General features: G+C 55.0%; 1 protein-coding gene across 2 annotated transcripts; it reads right to left on the minus strand.

Moving 5' to 3' along the window:
- Nucleotides 1–46: 46 nt before the first annotated feature.
- Nucleotides 47–22,302, minus strand: C3H8orf74 (chromosome 3 C8orf74 homolog). 2 transcript variants are annotated; one of them, XM_075923249.2, is made up of 4 exons: nt 22,230–22,302; nt 19,659–19,851; nt 6,797–7,197; nt 47–588 (listed from the first exon to the last, which is right to left on the minus strand). In XM_075923249.2, the coding sequence occupies exons 1-4, from the start codon at nt 22,275–22,277 to the stop codon at nt 370–372; spliced, it is 861 nt and encodes a 286-aa protein (XP_075779364.2). In that variant the 5' UTR covers nt 22,278–22,302; the 3' UTR covers nt 47–369. The 2 variants fall into 2 exon arrangements, with proteins under 2 accessions (XP_075779364.2, XP_025041144.3); XM_025185359.3 differs by lacking the exon at nt 22,230–22,302 and adding an exon at nt 20,765–20,895.
- Nucleotides 22,303–23,259: the final 957 nt, after the last annotated feature.

Genomic DNA, 23,259 nt, shown 5'->3' on the forward strand with positions numbered 1-23,259 from the left:
AGCCAGAGGAATGAGATGGGTCTAAACCCAGCGTGAGGGAGAGGAGTCAGGTCATACGTTTATTAGATGGGTTGCTTCGTGTTCACTGACAAATCCAGAAGGCACCAGGAAGCTATTAAGGGGAGAATAAAGCTGTAGCCCCCAGGCCATGCTAGCAACATCTGGTGACTCCATCCCCCATATTAATAGCCCCTCTGTCACGCTGACCCCCTTCCCCAGCCATGGCAACGCGAACGAACCGACTCCGAGCTGGGGAGCGAGTGTCTAAACCCCAGGGCAGGTTGCATGGCCGTCAGGGCTCAACGCCATCCGTGGGTCTTACCGCTCCGGGGGGATTTCTGCCCATGGCCGTGCTCACCCCCCATCTCCTCACTTCTTCTTTTTCGGCTGCTGGGCTTTGGATGACTTCCAGGCTCGCTCTACAGGCAGGGGCGGTGGGGGGTAGGGGACAGGCGGGTTGAGGAGCAAGGCCTTCTTCTGGAGTCGCAGCTCCAGGATCTCGAAGGTGGTCTGGATCTCAGTCTGCAGGATGTCACGGAGAACTTGCATCTGGGTCCCGATGGCTTCTTTCACCAGGGCCTCCAAAACCTGACGAGCAAGGGGAGGAAGAGGAGGGTGATGCCTCTGTATAAAATCCTGGGACGCCCTCATCTTGACTACTGCGCACAGATGTGGGCGTCTCATCTCAAAAATGATATATTGGCAACAAAAAGGGCAACAAACGTGATGAGGGGTTTGGAACGGGTCCCATATGAAGAGAGATGAAAAAAACTGGGACTTTCCAGCTTAGAAAAGAGGAGACTAAGGGGGGATAGGCTAGCGATCTATAAAATCAGGACTGGTGTGAAAAAAGCGAATAAGGAAAAGTTCTTGACTTAGTCCCACAATATAAGAACTAGGGGTCACCAGGTGAAATGACCAGGCAGCAGGTTTAAAACAAACAAAAGGACGTTGTTCTTCATGCTGCGCACAGTTAACCTGTGGAACTCCTCGCCAGAGGATGTGGTGAAGGCTAGGACTTTAACAGGGTTCAAAAAAGAGCGAGATAGATTCATGGAGGTTAAGTCCATCAATGGCTATTAGCCAGGATGGGGAGGATTGGTGTCCCTAGCCTCTGTCTGTCTGGAGGTGGGTGACAGGAGAGGGACCACATGAGGGTTACCTGTTGTGTTCCCTCCCTCTGGGGTACCTGGCCTTGGCCACTGTGGGCAGACAGGATACTGGGCTAGATGGACCTTTGGTCTGACCCAGTCTGGCTGTTCTAATATTCTTAGTTCATCTCCCCAGTTCAGTGCCTGGCTCGCATTTCGAATGGGCCATTCCCTGCACACGGGGACAGGGCCGAGCTGGCAGGGACTGAAGGAGGAGCGGGGGAGCCGAGAAGATGGCAAGGTGCCTTCGGTGCAGCGGCGTTACCCTTCCCCCGGCCTGGCAGAAGGCCCTTCTGGGCTGCCGTGGGAGGCTCGGGAGCCGCTGGCGGCACGGGCGCAAGCCTGGGAGGTGGCCGTGCTCCAGGGCAGCACCCTCCCCTACCCCTGCATGAGTCACTGAGGACTATGAAGGCAAATTCCCCTCGGGACTGAAACAACAGGGAGGCGGGGGGGGGGGGGCACGGGCAAACCTCTTCCTAGAAGCCGCGCTGGGGAAGGGGTTCCCCGTATTGCCAGGGTAACAGACGCCTCCGGGCCGGTGGCCCAGACGACCCTCCGATCTCCTGCGATCTCACCAGGTCTGTGGGCCAGCTCCCCCGCACCCCGGCTGGGTCCGCCGAGAGGAGGAGCAAGAGCCCCGGCCTGGGAAGGGAACTCGGAGGGGATTTCCAGTCCGGCTGCCGGGCGGAGCTGCACAAGGGCCCTGCTGTGCCTCAAGAACCAGCGAGACCGGGGTGGGGAACATCTGGCCCCCAGCTTGCCTGGATCTGGGCCCTGAGGCGCAGGGCTCCCCGCCACTCAGCATTAGGGAGCCAGCACTGGGGCTCCAGCACTGTGCTCCCCCCACCCCCAGCTTGCTGCTGCACCCTCTCTCCACCCCCACATCCTACCTCCCGCCCAGCCCTCCCACCCAGCCTGCTCCTGCACCCTCCTCCCACCCAGCCCTCCCACCCCCAGCCCGCTCCTGCACCCTCCTGCCACCCAGCCCTCCCACCCAGCCTGCTCCTGCACCCTCCTCCCACCCAGCCCTCCCACCCAGCCCGCTCCTGCACCCTCCTCCCACCCAGCCCTCCCACCCAGCCTGCTCCTGCACCCTCCTCCCACCCAGCCCTCCCACCCCCAGCCCGCTCCTGCACCCTCCTGCCACCCAGCCCTCCCACCCAGCCTGCTCCTGCACCCTCCTCCCACCCAGCCCTCCCACCCAGCCCGCTCCTGCACCCTCCTCCCACCCAGCCCTCCCACCCAGCCTGCTCCTGCACCCTCCTCCCACCCAGCCCTCCCACCCCCAGCCCGCTCCTGCACCCTCCTCCCACCCAGCCCTCCCACCCCCAGCCCGCTCCTGCACCCTCCTGCCACCCAGCCCTCCCACCCAGCCTGCTCCTGCACCCTCCTCCCACCCAGCCCTCCCACCCAGCCCGCTCCTGCACCCTCCTCCCACCCAGCCCTCCCACCCAGCCTGCTCCTGCACCCTCCTCCCACCCAGCCCTCCCACCCAGCCCGCTCCTGCACCCTCCTCCCGCCCAGCCCTCCCACCCAGCCCGCTCCTGCACCCTCCTCCCACCCAGCCCTCCCACCCAGCCCGCTCCTGCACCCTCCTCCCACCCAGCCCTCCCACCCAGCCCGCTCCTGCACCCTCCTCCCACCCAGCCCTCCCACCCAGCCCGCTCCTGCACCCTCCTCCCACCCAGCCCTCCCACCCAGCCTGCTCCTGCACCCTCCTCCCACCCAGCCCTCCCACCCAGCCCGCTCCTGCACCCTCCTCCCACCCAGCCCTCCCACCCAGCCTGCTCCTGTACCCTCCTCCCACCCAGCCCTCCCACCCCCAGCCCGCTCCTGCACCCTCCTCCCACCCAGCCCTCCCACCCAGCCCGCTCCTGTACCCTCCTCCCATCCAGCCCTCCCATCCCCACCCCGCTCCTGCACCCTCCTCCCACCCAGCCCTCCCACCCAGCCCGCTCCTGCACCCTCCTCCCACCCCACCCAGCTCCTGCACCCTCCTCCCACCCAGCCCTCCCACCCCACCCAGCTCCTGCACCCTACCACCCTCCCAGACCCGAAGCCCATTTCCCGCACACTGAGCCCCTCATTTTTGGCCCTACCCAAGACCCTAGGGGGGGCCTATAAAATCTACTGACCCAGGCCCCCGTAGGCTCTGCTGCGTGGGGAGTGTCTTTCTGCTTCTCAGCCCGGCGCCATGTCCGGGAGGTGTTTTTGTGGTTGTCGTTTCTCACTTTTGTGTGGCTCCCGACTGACTTTTCTGTGGGTCAGTGGTCTCCGACCCCAAGAAGGTTCCCCGCCCCCGAGCTAGGCCTGCCGGGTTGCTCTTTTCTGCTGTTTGCCTGAGTTCCAAAGGTGATTTGGGAGCCTGCTCCTCACGGCTTCACGTGAACTTGTCAGCCACTGCCAGGAGGGCAATTTGCCACCCGCGCGTTAGGGCACATTAATGCCACAAGGCCCAACCACAAAAGGGCCTCAGTAAAGTTTCATAAAATTTCCAAAACGATTTGCTCCGGGGCTGAAACCCTTTTGTGCAATCGGAGGCAGGTTCGTTTCTTTTGTTTTTCCCCTCGGGTGTTAGAGACTCTTCACAGCGGGTTATAGAATGAGGCTGGAGGTAGCCCGATGCAGCCAGCAAGACCCAGATTCTGTATTTTTTGCACCCCTCAGACACCCAGGCTGTGTCTAGACTGGCCAGTTTTTCCGGAAAATCAGCCGCTTTTCCAGAAAAACTTGCCAGCTGTCTACACTGGCCGCTTGAATTTCTGCAAAAGCACTGACTTCCTACTGTCTGAAATCAGGGCTTTTTGCGGAAATACGATGCTGCTCCCGTTCAGGCAAAAGTCCCTTTTGCGCAAAAGGGCCAGTGTCGACAGCTGAGATTTGTTTTGCGCAAAAGCGCGTCTAGATTGGCCACAGATGCTTTTCCGTAAAAAGTGCTTTTGCGGAAAAGTGTCCGTGCCAATCTAGACGCTCTTTTCCGCAAATGCTTTTAACGGAAAACTTTTCCATTAAAAGCGTTTCTGGAAAATCATGCCAGTCTAGACGTAGCCCTAGTGATCTCAGGAGCTGAGTGCTTGTGGAAGAGCAACAGGATCTTGCGCCCAAATACCTGATTGTGGTGAACACGGACTAGGAATGAAAGTGGTGGATGAAGGATCTTTGCCGCTGTTAAGCCACACGACGGGGCGTCTGCCCCGCACTGGGTTCAAACCAGCCACGAGAGGCTGAGGGGTAGACTCTGCTCCGTCTCAGGAAGCATCTGCAGCCCTGGCCAATGAGGGCAGGGAGCAGTCAGCCAATCGGAGCCAGGCTGGGCCCTATAAAAGGCTGCAAGGGCTGAGAGGAGTTCACTCTTCCTCCAAGCTGTGGAGCCGGAGGGACCTAGCTGCCAGGGAAGCTATAGAGCAGAGTTTCCCAACCTATGGGTCGGGACCCAAATATAGATCGCCATTACATTTCAGAAGGGTCGCCAGGTGTCTCCCCAGGTGACTCCGCCCTCCCGCCTCCTCCTGAATTGTCAGAATGGGTCCCCATCTGGAAAAGGCTGGGAACTGCTGCTCTAGAGGCTTCCTGAGGCAGAGCAAGGCTGGGGAAAGGCAGGTAGCCTGAGGCAATGCCTACGAGTACTAGGGAGGCAGCCAGGGCAGCAGAAGACAGCAGGTCTACACACCCCTGCCGAAGACGAGTGGCCATTTCAGACTTCAGGGTGCCCCTGAGGTAAGGGGCTACATGAGGCCTGGCAGTGGGTTACTGAGGCAAGGTGGATGTTGGGGGCTTCCTGAGGGGGAGGATTGCTGAGTGGGGGGGGCATTGTGGCAGGGCAGTTCCCTGAGGGGATGGCGCCACCGTCTAGGAAGGACACCGGTTCCAGTGTACGGTGGTAGAACCATTCATGCATAAACAGGTAACAGTAGGTGAGACACTGTCCAGCAGGGGGCGCTCCAGCGCCGAGCGGAGCTCATTCCCAAGCAGCCAGTGGGAGGCGCTGGTGCGCTGAGTCACACCCTGTTAAAGCAGTTCCTGTCATGCAGCTGAGTTCCCACCTGCGATGCTTGGGAAAGGCGGGTTTGGGGCACCCTACCCCCCGACACTGCCTGAGGGCAGGGGCGCAAGAGAGTTGACTCGGATCTGTCTCGTTTCGCTGGCCACGCTCAGGAAGGACTGAACAAGCAGCATCAGAGGTGACACGTACTTTTCTATTCGCTTTTGCCAAACGACGGTCGTTCCCTGTGGGGTTACCAGGAATGGGGGGGGGGGGGAAGCGTCTGCTTGTTTAAATACACAGAGTCAAACCCTGCAGTCCTTCCTCCAGCAAAACTCCCACAAGGTCCAGATCACAGACTACGGTCCGAGGCTGTTCTCTGGGCATGCCCCTTTCCAGAAGACATGGCGGGAGCAAGAGGGCAGCCTGGCCTAGCGACCTTGTGATATGTACCACTGCATGCTGAGATTACAAAGTCACAGGAAGTAAAATACAGTCTCTGTCACCGCAGGTGTGGATCCCCTTCGCACACCAGCGCCTGGCAAAAAATCGGCATGAATATGAATTGGCGCCAAGCGAGCAAGTGTCTTTTGCGCCCGAGCTGGCCGTGCTAAGGTGTGTTTTGGTATCTTTGCTTTTCTGTGCTGTGCACTTCCCCTCCTCCCCGAACACCATTGCCCCCTGGGTAAAATGCCCTCCTGAGCTCACTGAATCAGCCCCTCACCCCACTGCTTCCCTCTTCAGAGCACTACCCAGGGAGTCAGGCAACCTGCTGTCTAGTCCTGGCTCTGCCACTGTCCTGCGCTTCACTTCACTTTCCCCATCTGCGAAATGGGGATAACAACCCATGTTCCCTCTAAGCAGAGCATGTGGGAGGCCACCCAGAAAAAGATTAAGGTGCTGCCCAGATGATTAACAGTGCGCACACATCCAGCAGCATCTTTCTATAGGTGGTGCACATTCATACAGGCCTTGGTGCACACCACAAAATTTATTCTGCACACAAATGGAAAAATTAGAGGGAACACTGGTAATGACCTTGCCCTCCTTTGTAGAGCCCTCTGAGTGCCAGCAATGAAAAGTGCTACATCAGTGCTAGGAATCAGCATTCCCATACTTAGTACACCCTCATTTCTTCCATCAAGGCATCTGGACTGTGCCTAGACTGGCCAGTGTTTCTGGAAAATCAGCCGCTTCTCCGGAAAAACTTGCCAGCTGTCTACACTGGCCGCTTGAATTTCCGCAAAAGCACTGACTTCCTACTGTAAGAAATCTGCTTTTTGCAGAAATACTATGCTGCTCCCGTTCGGGCAAAAGTCCTTTTGCACAAAAGGGCCAGTGTAGACAGCTCAGATTTGTTTTCCGCAAAAAAGCCCCGATTGCAAGAATGGCGATCGGGGCTTTTTTGCGCAAAAACGCGTCTATATTGGCACGGACACTTTTCCGCAAAAAGTGCTTTTGCGGAAAAGCGTCCGTGCCAATCTAGACGCTCTTTTCCGAAAATGCTTTTGGTGAAGTGACATGACCAAGGTTGCAGAGTGAATCAGTGGCAGAGTCAGAAGCAGACCCCAGGCCTTCTGAAATGTAAAACCCTCACCTATGGCATACACAGCATCCCTCTCAGTATGAAATGCCCATTTCTGTACAGCAACTGCAGTGTTACCTGTCTGTCCAGGATCTCTGCTTGTGATTTCAGATCATCATATGTTCTCTGCAACACGTGCTCTCTTTCCAGATGTAGTGTCTCTCGAAGAAGCAGCATGTTGGTACGTTTCTGGGCCTCGGCAGCCGACAAGGCTGCCAGCTGCTGCTGATACTGCCAGACTTCAGCGTTGACGCCAGCCATCAGCGGCAAGGGCTGCGGTGGCACGCAGATTTCTAGATGGACAGAGGTCTGTTTGGCCTCTCTCTCCCGACACAGCACAAACTGATAGAGCTGGTAGTGCCTGAGGAGCGTGTTATGGAAGTATTCCCACAAGACGCACACTTGGCAGGAGCTCAGCGTAGGCTCGCACGCCTCGAGTTTATCCCGCAGAACACCGATGGCCTGAGAAACGGGTAAGCCTGCAAAGAAATGAAATAACGTTTCCTGAGTAGTTCTTCTAGCCATCGGCCTGCCATTTGGGTGCCAGGCTGTGTAAAGAATGAGCTGATTAGTGCCAACCGATATTTGTTGCGGGTGAGGGGGAATACACTGATAATATCCCACTCTGTTCATCCGCCTACACTGGCCCATTGCGCTGCTACATCCGTTTACTGCCCTCGGTTGGTCTATCTGCAATACAAGGATGGTCATTCCTACTCTAGGGTGCTGTGCGGCTTGCTTAATTAGCCCTCCTGACACTCTCTGAGAGCCTGGGATGCAAACCTCTGGATGAATGCATGGCCTCATTTCAGGCCTGGGATTAGTCCCTGGCAGGCCAACGTCGGTATCTTTCCCTGCGCCTTTGCAGATCCTGGTGACTGGATCTCTTGTGGGCTGCAGAACTTCACTCCCAGCCCACAAGAGCGGGGGGAAGCGGCAGACCGGGATGCGGCAGGCGACCGGTGTTAGAAACGGGGAAGGCCGGAGGATCCTTATTGCAAGCTGTAGGAGTTCTGAACTCCGAGCACACAGCCTGATCCAATTCCGCTGTCCCAAATGGGATCCTTTCCAGTGACTGCTGCAGGCTGTGGCGTAGGGGAGCCCATGTCCTGGTGTAGCAGGGTGTCTCTGTCCTCCCCTTTCCGGCGGGGTGACGTGCACAACCGTAAGCTTTGTTGGTGAAGGAAATGAAACAAGCCTCTTTCATTTCTGAGGCAGATGGGGATTTGGCTGGGAACAGCAAAAGAAGGCCGCAGTTTTTTCCTCTCCCCTCGGCAGCCTCAGCTGCCTCTACTCTCACTGCCCCGGCTCTTGCTTGTTCAAAGACTTTCAATCCGAAGGCCAGACGGGGACCATTGTGATCATCCAGGCTGACCTCCCATCTAACCCAGGCCGGAGAACTGCCCCGCAGGGGATGTGCCCTAGAAAGACACCCAATCTTGATTTAAAACTTTTCCTTGGTGGAGAATCCACCACAACAGTGGTTAGATTGGCCCACTGGTCACTTGATCGGATTTACAACTGTGCTAGAACAGGACGGAGGAGCCCCGAGAGGACATCAATCCCCGCCCCCTACCCTCACAGCAGCACCAAGTACCACCAACATCAGTGCTTCTTAAACGTTTAAGACCGAGGAACACCAAACAATCTTTTTTTTTTTATGGGGAACACCAAGGATTTTTTGTTGAGGGGAAAAAAAAAGTTGGGGGAAAAAGAGTCGGGGGGAAAGTTATTGAAAAAAAAAAGTCACCTGCCCCTTTAAGGGTGGCCGTTTTGAATTCTGTTCTTCTCCACGGCACACCTCTGACTGCCTCGCAGCACACATAGTTTAAGAAACACTGATCTACATCATCCCTGACAGGTGTCTGTCTGATCTGCTCCTAAATATCTCAGTGATGGAGATTCCACAATCTCCCCAGGCAATTTATTCCAGTGTTTAACCACCCTGGAAGGTAGTTTTTCCGAATGTCCAACCTAAACCTCCCTTTCAGCAATGTAAGGCCATTGCTTCTTGTCCTGTCCTCAAATGTTAACAAGAATAATTTCCCCCCCTCCTTCTTGTAACACCCTTTTAGGAACTTGAAAGCTGTTATCATGCTCCCTCTTAATCTTCTCTTTTCCCAATTCTTCCAGTCTTCCCTCCTAGCTCATGCTTTCTAGACCTTTAATCATTTTTGTTGCTCTTCTCTGGACCTTCTCCAGTTTGTGCACATCTTTCCTGAAATGTGGTGCCCAGAACTGGATGCAACACGCCAGCTGAGGCCTAATCAGCGCAGAATAGAGTGGAAGAATGACTTCTTGTATCTTGCTCACCACAGTGCTGTTAGTACATGCTAATGTATGCCTTATTTCCAGTCTGAATTTGTCTAGCTTAATATTCCAGCTAAATCCAGTTCAATTGTTCTCTGCAAGACTGAAGAACCTATTATCATATATTTATCCTTCTCTTTGTTACTCTAAACACAATACAATTCTGTTATCTGGCAGGTTGGTAGCAATGGCTGGCGGGGGAACGGGACGGTTAACTACATATTCTGGCCAACTGAGAGTTATAACATAAGAACTTGGGGTCACCAAATGAAATCAATGGTAGCAGATTTAAAACGAACAAAAGGACATGTTTCTTCACATGGCGCACAGACAACCTGTGGAACTCCTTGCCAGAGGAGGTTGTGAAGACCAGGATTGAACAGGGTTCAAGAAAGAACTAGATACATTCATGGAGGTTAGGGCCATCAATGGCTGTTAGCCAAGAGGGGTAGGAATGGTGTCCCTAGCTTCTGTTTGTCAGAGGCTGGCAATGGATGACAAGGGAGAGATTGCCTGATGATTCCCTGTTCCGTTCACAGCTTCTGGGGCTCCTGGCATTGGCCACTGTTGGAAGACCTTTGGTCTGACCCAGTCTGGCCATTCTTATACTTTTACCAATTTTCATAGAATTAGAAGGCACTACAATGACTAAAGTACAAAACAGTACACAGGAACACTCAGCAGTCCAGTATTAGCCCTGCAATGCCGATTGGTTGGTTTCTTGATGCACGTAGGTGTATACAGGTAATATTTTCTATGCTGTAGGTTATCTTCGAACACTACATAGCTCCATGGGCAGTGCATGGCATGGACATAGGAAGTAGAGGTGGAGGCCCAAACCTAGGGGCCAACCCCACGGCCGGCTCCTTTACACCTGTGTCTTGGCCTCTGGGCAGCCCCTCCTGAGGTCCTATGAGTTCTGCCGTGGGTTCCACTGACCCCCCTGGGGTCCCACCGGGGCTGCCACAGGATCCACCCACCCCAGGGGGTCTAATAGCCCTCCCGTGGGCTCTGCCGGCTGCTGGCCTTGCCAATCCGAGGGTCCCATGTCCAGCCCAGGGCTCTGCAGCATGGGGCAGTGAGGGTTACTAGCATCCCAGACTGGACAGACCAGGCTCCATTTGCAGCAATGGAGTCTGGTCTGTCCAGCGTGGGAGAGTTAGCAACCCAATCTCAACAGCTGTGTCTAGACAGGCAAAAGTCTGAATCGCTTTTGCAGATTCAGACTAACACGGCTACCCCTCTGATACTAGACAGGCAAGTTTTTCCACAAAAGCAGCTGCTTTTGTGGAAAAACTTGCCAGCTGTCTACACTGGCCGCTTGAATTTCCGCAAAAGCACTGATGATCTACTGTAAAATCATCAGTGCTTTTCAGGAAAAACTATGCTGCTCCCGTTCAGGCAAAAGTCTTTTTCCAAAAGACTTTTGCGCAAAAGGGCCAGTGTAGACAGCTCAGATTTGTTTTGCGTAAAAAAGCCCCGATGGCGCAAATGGCAATTGGGGCTTTTTTGTGGAAAAGCGCATCTAGATTGGCCACAGACGCTTTTCCGCAAAAAGTGCTTTTCCGGAAAAGCGTCCGTGCCAATCTAGATGCGCTTTTCCACAAATGCTTTTAACGGAAAACTTTTCCGTTAAAAGCATTTGCAGAAAATCATGCCAGTCTAGACGTAGCCAACAGATCTATGGAGGACGGGGGGCAGCTTTGCACCCCCACCCCACAGCTAGTCCCAGCGCCACTGGTGCACGGCACACATCAGGGTTACAAAAATACACTTGCTGCTAAAACTAGAGTGAGCAGAACTGAATCTGTCTTTGAGGGGTCAGAAGGCACTTCAGGGTCTGCAGCGTCTCCGGGTGCCCTTGATCAACATCAGTGATCACTGTCAATGTAGGAAGTGTGGGAGACTAGGCTGAGTCTGTAGGGTCCCTACGGCATACCCTGGAAGCTGCTTTTTGGAATAAACCCCGTGTCTTCTGCCTCTTTTCATAGAACACTAGAACTAGAAGGTACCTCGAGTCCAGTTCCCTGCCCTCACGGCAGGATCAAGAACCATCTAGATCAGGGCTACTCAACTTTGGAAGCCCCAGGGGCCACAATGATACTCACAGCACATGCCGAGGGCCACAATTTAAGTGTGGTTGTATATACATGCAAATATATGCAAATAGATTCTTTCACGCTGACGGGCATGAATACAAAGATTAAGCCACAGCGCCGGACCCCAATGTGGCCAGTGGGAGCCAGTCAGCACCTCTCGGGCTCCGCCCACACGGCTAAGCCGCCCTCACTTCCCACAATGCCCCGGCGCTCCCGGCATCTCCTCCCTGGGGGCTAGAAACCCCGACTCCCTGAACCCGTCTGTTCCACCAGCCCGTCCGCTTGCGTCTTTCAGTGCTCACCCCGCCTGGGGGAGGCCTCGCCATTGTAGGGCGTGTTCCCAGTGGAGGCCACATTCAAAGGATCCCACCCGTGGTCTGCGTGTTGAGCCCCGTGTCAACCCAAACCGCACCGCGGGCCGCAAACAAACAGGCCACGGGCTCCGTGTGGCTCATGGGCCATGTGTAGAGTAGCCCTGGTCTAGATTGTCCCTGACAGCTGTCTGTCGAAACCACTCTTAAATATCTCCAGAGATTCTATGATTCTACCTCTCCCCTCCTGACTCTTTCCCTACCCCTTCACCGTGTCACTCTGCCTAAGGCTGCATGAGGAACCAACTCTTCGGCTGTGTCTAGACTGGGCAGTTTTTCCGGAAAATCAGCCACTTTTCCGGAAAAACTTGCCAGCTGTCTACACTGGCCGCTTGAATTTCCGCAAAAGCACTGACGATCTAATGTAAGATCATCAGTGATTTTCCAGAAAAACTATGCTGCTCCCGTTCGGGCAAAAGTCCTTTTGCGCAAAAGGGCCAGTGTAAACAGCACAGTAGTGTTTTCTGCAAAAAAGCCCCGATGGCTGAAATGGCGATCGGGGCTTTTTTGCGGAAAATCATGCCAGTGTAGACGTAGCCTTCATGTTTTTTCTCCCAGGCCCATCTACCTGCTGTTCACTGTACCTCCACCTTCTCCATCTGACCCCATCCACCACACCTCCACCTTCAGATGCCCCCAACCCTTCTTCCTGGAAGCCTATAATCCTGAATCGCCCTGAAAAGAAGGTTTAAAAAGACAATAGAAAACGGGAACAAAACACATGCGGCTAACCAAACAGGCGTGGACCAGCGCTGCTGGGACATTTTGCATCTCAGTGCACCACCTGGAAGCTGGCTATTTCGATCAGAGCAGAGGTTCTGCTTCTCCACTGCCTTGCACCCTGAGCTGTAGTTTATCCGTGTGTGAATTGGGTGATACTCCCACAGCAGAATTCTCCACTCCCCCCAGAGTTTGCATTTTACACGCCGGTCACCAGGATCTGTGACCCCAGGTGTGAGCAAGCCAAAATCTTCTTGCTGTCTGCAATGCACCCGGCACAATATCAGCACGGTGTACATAACAAACGAGACCAGCCTGCTTTCGCAGCCTCCCTCCTGATGGAAATGGTCGTAGCAACAGTTCTCTGGCACGAACATAGTCTTCATTGATAAAAGCTGCATTTGCCATCAGTGCCCACGTTTGGCTTGTCAACCGGCAACGGGTTTTTTGTTTGGTGGTTGGTTTTTTTCCACGACGAGTTAGTTCTGGAGATTAACTCCTGGTTCTTTCGCAAGATTTCAGTCCATCACGAGCTCCCCATCCGTTAGTCAGCAGGGCTGATTATGAACGAGGCGGCCAAGATCTTTCCCCCGAGAACTGGCAGGCAGAATGCAGAGCGGCTGCTACTTGATTCGAATACCCCCGGGCTCTTCCCCTCTGCGCACAGGAAAAATTCATTGGTTTGTGATGTTTTCATTCAATGTCATCTAATTGCCAAGAAGCAGTGGCTGTCCCAAATAGAGCCACCTCTGAAGGCTCGCTTGAGAATCGATATTATGGTCCAGGTACAATGTGGCCACAACTAGGACACCGGTGAAAGGCAGCGAATTTGGAGTGACTTATTTGGACTGGAAACTCCTTTGGACAGCCCCTAAAAGGGAGGTGTAAATGCTCCCTAAAAGTAGGCAGGCTACAGATGCCCAGACTGTGGCCTTGTCACCCAAACCACCCTTCTTCCCCCCCCCCCCCTCCAGGCTCTGTCCCTGTGCATCCCCTTCCCCTAAGGGTACCCTTGGACCACATCTTCCCCCACAAAACCCTTCCCCTGCTCCTCCTCCCTGCCTCCTCCCCCATTGCTTATCCTTCCCGCTGGTAGGGCAGGGGGCTGTGCCCCCCATTTTTACCCTCCCCATTCCAGTGCCCTGTTACCATCCATGGCACAATGGGGTACTGGTCCATAAAGGGGATTTATAGGCAGGGAAGCTGACAGTCAGGCCGGGTCCCTGGGCAAGGTGGGGCGAGGGCTAAAGGGGCGGGGCTTTGGACAGAAGGGGCGGGACTTTGGACAGAAGGGGCGGGGATTTGGACAGAAGGGGCGGGGCTGAGGTTGCTTGCCTTCAGTACTGCCCAGAGAGCACCATACTGCCCCACCAAGTCCTTAGAGCTGCCTGAAGTAGCAACAGCCAGGAGCCGCGGGCCCTTTAGACTCACCGGGCCCAACCATAGCCCCTTTTGCCCTCCCCATTGGCACCTGCCCATAGGTGCTCCAGTCACACAAACAATAACATTCACCCATATGCAGCTCGTGCGTCCCACTCAGTCCTGGGTATGGGTGGGTTGCAAGCTGGTCCCTGGCAGGGCGGGGGGGGGAGTTCACTTTCTACGCTGACTGCAGTGAAATCGTTTTGTCGTTCCCGCTGTGCTACCCCAAACCCGAGCGGCCTGCCGCACTTTCTTCAAGCCAGGAGCGAATCTGCAGACTAAACGGGCAGTGCCAACGGCAGCGGCGAGGCCTGCATTAGGCAAACATGACCCACCCAAAGTGTGATTAGCTCCGATGTCAACAGCATGGGTAACTCGCGCACCTCTCGAGCGTGGTGCATTCTCCCCCCTTGCCCACTTACAGAGAAAGAGAGAGAATGCGTGTGCTTAGAGCAGGGTGGTCACCCCTCTCCAGGCATAAAAAGGGTTAAAACAGGCCTGCGAGAGGGCTGTAGCTGGGGAGCCAATCACGAGAGGCCTCGTGGCAGCCAATCAGAGCCCAGCAGGGCTGTATAAAAGAGATGGCTGGGCCAGGCTGAGCGCACACTCACTCTGGCAGGTGAAGGACTGAGCTGTCTGCTAGCCAGGGTACCACAGACAGAGCAGTGCTGGGGAAAGGCAGGGTGAGCCTGGGGAGCTCCAGCCTGAGCATTTTTAGGCTGAGGTCCAGCAACAGGGGCTTGAGGGGCACTCAGGAGGCAGCCAGGGCAGGTAGAGGCAGCAGGTCCCTACCCCCTTCCTATGATGAGTGGCCATGTCAGAGTGCAGTTTGCCCCTGAGGAAAGGGCTAGATGATGACTGAAGGTAGGATGACTGGAGGTAGGGTCACTGAGGCAAGGAGGGTAGAAGGGTTGGGGGGGGTTCCCTGAGGGGGAGGACCTCAGAGTGTGGGGGCACTGCTGTGGGCATGTACCCAGGGGCCTGGGAGAGACATGGGTCCTAATGTAAGGTGGTGGATCCACTAACAGAACCCAGGTAACAGCAGGTGAGACACCAGCCAGAAGAGGGCGCTCCACCACTGAGCAGCGCTACTTCCCAGAGTGACCAGCAGGAGGCGGTGAGCAGCACCGTGAAGCTCTACAGCCTTAGCTGCGAGCCAGCTGGCTTTTCGCTCAAGCCCTAGAGGCTCAGGTACTGAGCTCCAGAGGTCCCAGGTTCGGTTCTGTGGGTTGGCGATACGCTGGCAAGCACTGAGTGTCCCCATCCTTGCTGACTCAGGTGTGGCAGGCCAGATATGGGGGTGTTCAGCACCCCCTGGGTTCCTGTTGGCGCATTGGTGGAGAAGGTTACTCACCTCCTTGCTCTGCCCCCCCCCTCCCCCGGAGATGGTACTCGGCACCCTGCGGGCCCTAGGTACCTCACACCCAGAGATGTCGGCTTTACAGACAGTGGTGCTGCCAGCCGGCCAGCTATTTAGTGAGCGCGTTGGAGGCGTAGACAGTCTAACACCCAGGAACCCAACAGCCGCTCTTTGTAGCTGGTGTGGGGAGGAGGAGTTACCTTTCCCCCAGCATCCCCGGGAGAGCACCGGTCTTTCATCCCAGGGCATCTGGCCACCTTGCACGGGGAGGAGAGGGACTATGTCTGACAGGGGTGTTGAGGTGAAACACTGAGGTGACCCGTGAGGGCTGGATGCCCCCGCCCCAAACCGTTCTCCCTGCGCCCCAGAATGGAGGGCAAGAACGCCTTTGTCTGTCGCCTAGCGATGTCCTGCTTAACCACGTCACCGTGGCGTTGGCATCCAGGAGGTGTAAACGCTCCCTAAAAGTAGGCAGGCCACAGATGCCCCGACTGTGGCCTTGTCACCCGAACCACCCTTCTCCCCCCTCCCAAGGCTCTGTCCCTGCGCAGCCCCTTTCCCTAGGGGTGCCCTTGGACCACATCTTCCCCCACAAGACCCTTCCCCCACTCCTCCTCCCTCCCCCATTGCTTTTCCTTCCCGCTGGTAGAGCAGGGGGCTTGGCCCCCCCCTTTTTACCCTCCCCATTCCAGTGCCCTGTTACCATCCATGCTGTTCTTGATCCACTGCTCTTCACTACAAGGGCAGGAAGGAGGAAGGGATCTGACACCTGATTCTCTTCACTTAGCCTTGCGCTGACCCTCCCGTATGTGAATCAGAAGCAACCGTGCTGAAGCCAGGGAGGAAAATCAGCATGTGAGGAGAATTTGGCCCTTCACAGCCCCTGGAGTGGGATGGGTGTGTGTGTGGTAAGGGGGAAATCACGAGTGTAGTCCTAGACCCTAAGGAGGGGGGAACCCTGAAACCACAGACACAAAGCAATTTGCTGAGAGACTTCAACTGAAATCTGAATCCCAACTCTGTGGCCCGAGTCTGTCTCTACTGGAAACGTGCCCTAAATAAACGCCACACCGCACCTCGCCGGTGTGAACTGACTGTATTCAAGCAAGCAAGGACAAGGTTAGCTTTGATTTGTTTCTTGGCAGCAAAGTGGGGACAAAAAAAAAAATCCACCAACCTTTGGGTGACGATGTTGGAAGAGGCTTGGAGCATGTTCCAGGGCAAGGGAGGTGAGAGGTGAAAAGCTCAGCCGAGGGCACGCGTGTGCGTGTTAGAAGGCAAGGCACGCCGCTGGCGGGATTGACAGATGACGCAGGAGCTGGATTCGCCCTCAGGGAACGCTGACGTCCGTGGCGGTTTGAGGAGGCCGTGTGGGATACGGTTTAAAGGTCCAACCCAAAGGGCGTTGTAAAGGTGGATGATGCTGCAGGTTCTAACATGGCATTTTACATGGAGGGGGGTTAATTCTCCCCTCAGTTACACCAGTGTCGCCCTGCTGAGCCAGGAGCGGACCTCAGGGCATTACAGCTGTGTAACTGATGAGACAACATGGACCCTTCACTAATTCTGGGTGGCGTTAACAGGAGTGTTGTGAGCCAGACACGAGAAGTCATTCTTCCGCTCTACTCTGTGCTGATTAGGCCAGACCAACCTAGAACACCCCTAAGTGTGACACTGCTGCAAAAAAAGCAAACATGATTCTCGAAGGCATTAACAGGTTGTTGTGAGCAAGATACAAGAAGTCATTCTTCCGCTCTACTCTGCACTGATTAGGCCTCCGTTGGAGGATTGTGTCCAGTTCTGGGCACCACATTTCAGGAAAGATGTGGAGAAATTGGAGAAGGTCCAGAGAAGAGCAACAAAAATGATGAAAGGTCTAGAGAACATGAGCTCTGAGGGGAGACTGAAAAAATTGGGCTTGTTTGGTTTGGAAAGGAGAAGACTAGGAGGGGACATGAGAGCAGTTTTCAAGTATCTACAAATGTGTTACAAGGAGGAGGGAGAAAAATTGTTCTCCTTGGCCTCTGAGGATAGGACAAGAATCAATGGGCTTTAATTGCGGCAAGAGAGGTTGAGGTTGGACACTAGGAAAAACAGGGTGGTTAAACACTGGAATAAGTTGCCTAGGGGGGTTGTGGAATTTCCATCACTGGAGATATGTAAGAGCAGGTTAGACAGACACCTGTCAGAGATGATCTAGATGGTGCTTGGTCCTGCTGTGAGGGCAGGGGACTGGACTCGATGACCTCTTGAGGTCCCTTCCAGTTCTTGTGTTCTGGGATTCTATGATTCATCTTCACACCATGTGGGTCACTATTCTTGTTTTCCAGATGAAGCCTCAAAGTCCTGGTCTGCAGTAGGGAGTTCTTTCAAAATACCCTCCCCCCGCTTATTTCGAAATAACAAGCGGAGCATCCACACAACCAAGCCCGTTATTTCGAAATAAGGGGCTGGTTATTTCGAAGTCTGCACTTCTGCTTTCCTCAGGGAATAACGCTGATTTTGAAATCGCGATTTCAAAAGAGCGGTCGCGTGGATGCTGCGCTGCTGCTGTTTCGAAATAACGACTCCCCGGGCTCACTCAAAGTCATTACTCCCCTGGGCTCCTTGGGGCTCTCAGTGGAGGGAGCACGTCCACACTAACAGAGCCTGCCTCGGACTTGTTTTGAGGCTCCCCGTAGTGTGGATGTGTTAGTTTGATTTTCTTATGTCGGGAGTTACTATTTCAGATGTAGTGATTTCGAAATGATTTCCTAGTGTAGACGTGCCCGGTTAGGTAACTTGCCAAAGGCCGCTGGAGGGGGGCAGTGCCAATCTAAGAAGTTATGTGGGAAGAAAAGTAGTCAGGCGACATCTGCGCTAGGGGTTTGCACCGTGGGGGCGGGACACCTGCTTATCAGAGGGAGCTAGTCCCCATCCGAGTTGCTTGATTGGCTAAACCCCTGATTGGCTGAGGTGACCGGCAGAGCTGCTCTACCAATCAGTAGGGGATCGGCTGCCCAAAGCAGCTGCTCACAGCTGCAGTAGGTCCTGTGTCTGCTCGTTCCCGGCCTCGTTCCCACCTTGCCTCACTCTCTTTGTTTCTCCTCTGTTCATGGCCCATTTGGTTGGCAATTGGCCATTTTTTCGTAATCAACACAGGTGCCTCCACTCAAACCGTTCCCTCCAACCAACCGCTCAGGCCCAACGAAGCGCCTCTCGGACTCCTCCCAGGCAAATTCCCTCTGATGTGTGGGGAAGAGCAGAGACTTGGTGAGGTGACTCACATGAGTGGAGCTCGGTCGTGGGAGGGTGTAATCTGGTCAGGAAGGACGGGCAGGGAGAACAGGTGGAGGAGTTGCGCTGTACGTCAGAGAGCCGTGTGACTGTTCACAGCTCCAGTGAGAAACAGAAGAAAAGCCTGTGACGAGTCTTTGGGTTAAGTTTAGAGGCGGGAGCAACAAGGGTGATGTGGTGACAGGCATCTGCTATAGGCCACCGGACCAGGAGGATGAGGGAGACAACTAATAGAAGTTTCTGGATCACAGGCTCAGGCTCTCATAGGGGGACTTCAATCACCCTGGCATCTCCTGGGACAGCACAGCCAGGCCCACTGACAGTGGGGGCCAAATGGGGCACTTGCCTCAGGACCTGGCAATCCAAAGGGAACAGGTCCCGTGTGAGGAGAGTAAAAAAGACGGGGACTTTTCAGCTTACAATAGAGGCGACTCGGGGAGGATAGGATAGAGGTCTATAAAGTCATGGCAGGTGTGGAGAAAGCGAATAGGGAAACGTTTTTGACTTGTTCCCATAACCTAAGAACTAGGACGCAAATGAAATGAATAAGCAGCAACTTTCAAACAAACAGAAGGAAGTATCTCTTCACAGAATGCACAGTCAACCTGTGGAACTCCTTGCCAGAGGATGTGAAGATCAGGACTTGAACAGGGTTCAAAAAAGAGCTAGATAGATTCATGGAGGTTAGGTCCACTGATGGCTATTAGCCAGGATGTGTAGGAATGGTGTCCCTAGCCTCTATTTGGAAATGGGGAGCACATGATGATTATCTGTTCTGTTCACTCCCTATGGGGCACCTGGCATTGGCCACTGTGGGCAGACAGGACACTGGGCTAGATGGACCATTGGTCTGACCTAGTCTGGCCGTGCTGATGTTCAAACATTTAGATTACGTCTACACTCTGCATTGTTGCGCAAGAAGATATGCAAATGAGGTGCGGCGATGAATATCGCCGCACCTTATTTGCATACCTAATGCTCTGCCATTTTTGCAGCACGGCTTTTGCACAAGAAGGAGCTTTCTACACTGCTCCTTCTTGCACAACAAACCCCTCTTGCGCAGGAGCCGTTCTTCCTGAAAACAAGCGGCAGGACGGCTCTTGCGCAAGAGGGTTTTTTTGCGCAGGACGGAGCGGTGTAGACCGCTCCTTTTTTGCGCAAAAGCCCCTTCTGCAAAATGGTGTCTCATTCGGTATGCAAATGAATATCGCCCTGCCTCATTTGCATAGCTTCTTGCGCAACAACGCGCAGTGTAGACGTAGCCTGAGGGCTTGACTCTCCTTGCCTAGTGTCACCGCTTTGCCGTCCCTGCTTCTGATGTCCAATGGGTGGGGGGAGGGGAAAGCAGGGGGCTGGAGGAAATTCCCACTGCTAGGACGCACCTCTGATGTCATTCAGCAGCTCCTCCATTCGCCTCCCCACTTCGGCGGCTGCCGGCCAGGGGAGCCCTTTCTCCACGGCGAAGACGATGCCGCCGTGAAGGCAGTCGAGTTCTATGCTGCGCCTTTGGTCCCTCACCTCATCGAACTCCTCCCACCGCAGGAGCGCGCGGAGACACTGGCGCCCTTCTTCCCTCTGGCACAGAGACACAAGGGGCGTGGGAGGGGCAGGCTCTCCCTGAGGGGAGCAGGCCAGTCCCTCAGCGGGCCTAAGTCAGAGCAACTCCACGGGAGTCAACGGAGCGATGCTGATTGACACCAGCCGAGAATCTCCAAATGGGGGCACGGGACCGGATTCGGCCGTCGTGGCTGTTTCACACCGGACGGTTCAGAATGCCCGATTGTCCCAGCTGGGAGCAAGAGCAGAATCAGGCCCCAGGCGCCGGAGATCCCGGGTCAGCTCCCAGAAAGGGACAGGGCCAAGTGGAGGAGACACAGTCACCCATCCCCGTGTCCCCTTCAGACCCTGCTCGGCCGGGCAGGTTGCAGCTCTCGAGCTGGTGCAGCTCAGAGCCTCTGCTCAGGTGTGGAGTGGATAGACCCTTAGCTCCACCCCATCCACCCTGTAACAGGTCAAAGTAGCCGGCCTGGTGCAAGCACCTTTTCACTATGAGGTGCTTTCTCCCTGGTGCGGGACGGGAATTGTGCCTCAGGGACTCCCTGGGCTGGTGCAACTTCCCCCCATCCCCACTCGTTGCTCAGGGCTGTTGCTAAAGGCACATTCCAGCCTCACCGTGCAATAGCAGGAGGTGGCAAAATTCCTTCCTGACCCTTATAGGGTTGGCCTTGCAGCATGAGTGCGGATTTCCCTCATCACTGCAACCATCCAGCAAGAGGCTCTGCCCCAGGGACTCTGGGGGGGTCAAATCCATGGGGCTTAATGCGGTAGAGTGCTAAGTGCCCGGTGAGAATGGAGAGCCGAGTTAGAATTTTTTCTTTTATGCTTTCTGAGTTCTACCCGCCATGAGCCACCCTTTGGTTGGGGCCAAGTGTGCTCTGTCATGCCAGCCATGCATTTCCCCAAGCAGGAGTAGGCCCTTTGACAATACCGTTAATCCTCCTGGGAAAAATTCGACTCCTCGTCGCTTGCTGGACGTTGGGCAGGTAGGATGAACGACTAACAGATGCCCAGGAGGATGTGTGGCCATTGGAAAGGTACGGCATAAACTTGGGGAGTGGGTGAAGGCCCAGCTGGGGGCAGGCAGTCAAAGCCCCGCCCCTTTCTGACCAAAGCCACACCCCTTCCCCAAGACCATGCCCTTCCAGAACCTTCCCCCTGCCCGAGCCACGCTCTGCCCAATCCCAGCTGAGAACCGGGGCTGCTACGTGGACAGCCCAAGCCTTCCCTTGCCTACATTACCCGCCACCCATGGGCACAAAAGTGATTGTTACGCTGACACATGCCCTGTGGCTGGGGTCGGTGGGCGCTCACAACCCGTTGTTGTGGGAGGGAGGTATAAAGCCTCATCTGACTGAAGGTGAAAATGGGAAAGAGACAGAGAGAGAAAGTCTGGGCGTCAGAAAGAGGTGGAGGGAAAGGATTGTCAATACCACAGAGACACCTGCAGGGTTCAGAGCTAATTTCCCCAGGTTCTGATCTCAGGCCATGTCGACACTAGGAAATGATTTGGAAATTACTAAATTCGACTCAACTCTGAATTTAACACATTCAAAAGAGTGCGTCCTCGTTATGGGGAAGCCTCAACATTAGTCCAAGCCAGGCTCCGTTAATGTGGACGCACTCCCTGGGACTTAGAGCCCCAAGGAAGCCCTGGGGAGTAATTAGTTCGAATTACTCCAGGGAGTAGTTATGTCGAAATAGTGGCACCGACGTGTCCACGCTACCGCTATTTCAAAAGAGCTAGTTTGGAATTCGCGTTATTCCTGCTGAAAAGCAGGCGCGCAGATTTCCAGCTTGGTAGGGGGGATGGTTATTTCGAAATACTGGCCTTGGTAGTGTGGACGCTCCACTTATCAATTTGACCTAAGGGGGGTTATTTCGAAATAAAGCCCTCGTGTGGACCAGAGCTCAGTGAGGTCACGCTGGAAGAACTCCACTCGGATCCGTGAGGTTAGTTGGAATTTGCAGGCAGTCCCCGGGTTACGTACAAGATAGGGACTGTAGGTTTGTTCTTAAGTTGAATTTGTATGTAAGTCGGAACTGGTACATATTGTAGGGGAAACTCTAGCCAAACTTTTCTCCAGAGCTCAGTTTTATTCTCCCGCACCTCACTTCCCTCAGTCCTTTATTCTCAAGCTGAGGTGTCTGCTGAGAAAAGCCGCTCCGCGTCTCCCTGGTCTGCTGGGAGGGCGCTAGCTTCGCGTCTCCCTGGTCTGCTGGGGGGAAGCAGCTAGTGCGGGGTTGCCTTACCCCGTTTGTAAGTAGGGATCCGATGTAAGTTGGATCCATGTAACCTGGGGACTGCCTGTATACCAGTGACGCCTCAGCTGTCTTTGGCCTCTCCGTATTTCCGGGCTGCTGTGAAACGCCTGATTAAACGCCGGTCTCTTTACCTGAAGCTGGCAGACTCTCCTGACCCCCTCTGCGGATAAGGCCGCCATCCGTACCGGAGCCCGTTACTGGGGGGCGTGGCTTGTTTAATAGCATCACAAAGGTGGCAAAGTTCCGTGGGGAGCCCAGCCCGGCCTGGACTCCCTCCCCATAGAGTTGTGTCAAGTTTGATGTTCAGTGCCCCCATGGATGGAGCACAGACTAATAGATCGAGCTGCCAGGAAGCTTTCCCAGGTATCCGCCGCTGCCACTGAGGTCACAAGAAAAATGGATCGTGGGGGCAGGAATTGGCCCCTCTGTAACACTACCAGGTGGATTTGAACCTGGGATCTCTGAAGCAGAGTATAGGAGCCTCTACCCTCTGAGCTAAAAGCCAGCTGGCTCCCTGCCTGTGCTGTAGAGGTCTCTTGATCTTAACTGTTGCTGTGGTCTAGGTGCCACTTACATTGCTCAGTAACCACACCAGGTGTGTGTGGGTTACACCTACATTTTCCTTCCTTTTGTTTCCCTCCAGTCCTCTTCGTGACGACAAAGGAGGGGGGGCTGGAACAGTTTGGTTGGGGGGTGCTGAGCACTGCGGGACCAAACTGGGCACCCTGGATTGACTAGAAACTCCTTCAAGCCACACTCATGCGTTCTAGCCCCGATGTGCTATGATGCCCCTGTGTATTTTGCTGTCCTGGCCCAAATCCCTCTGCTTCCTAGCAGCTGCCCCTGTTGAGCTGGAGTGTGCAGCTTCCGGGCCTGATTGCGATCAGCCGTCACACGGAGGCTGGGCTGCACGAAATCTGCCCTCCCTGCCTCGGCCATCCAAGGAGCAAGGGCCCCTCCTCCTGCCACTAAGAAAATTGCCCAAAGAGGCGTGGCAACGAGGACATGTGGCCATAGCCCTGACACAGGCACGCGCACACACACGCACACACACACACACACAGCGTCAGGAGAGGCCCAGCCTGCTAGTGTGCTCCCATGAGGCTCTGCAGCATCCCGCACACAGGGCGGGGGACAAATTGTACGATCTGGCCCTTCGCT

The sequence above is a fragment of the Pelodiscus sinensis genome, chromosome 3 (assembly GCF_052426305.1).
Source record: "Pelodiscus sinensis isolate ZL-2025 chromosome 3, ASM5242630v1, whole genome shotgun sequence".
Taxonomy (NCBI): domain Eukaryota; kingdom Metazoa; phylum Chordata; order Testudines; family Trionychidae; genus Pelodiscus; species Pelodiscus sinensis.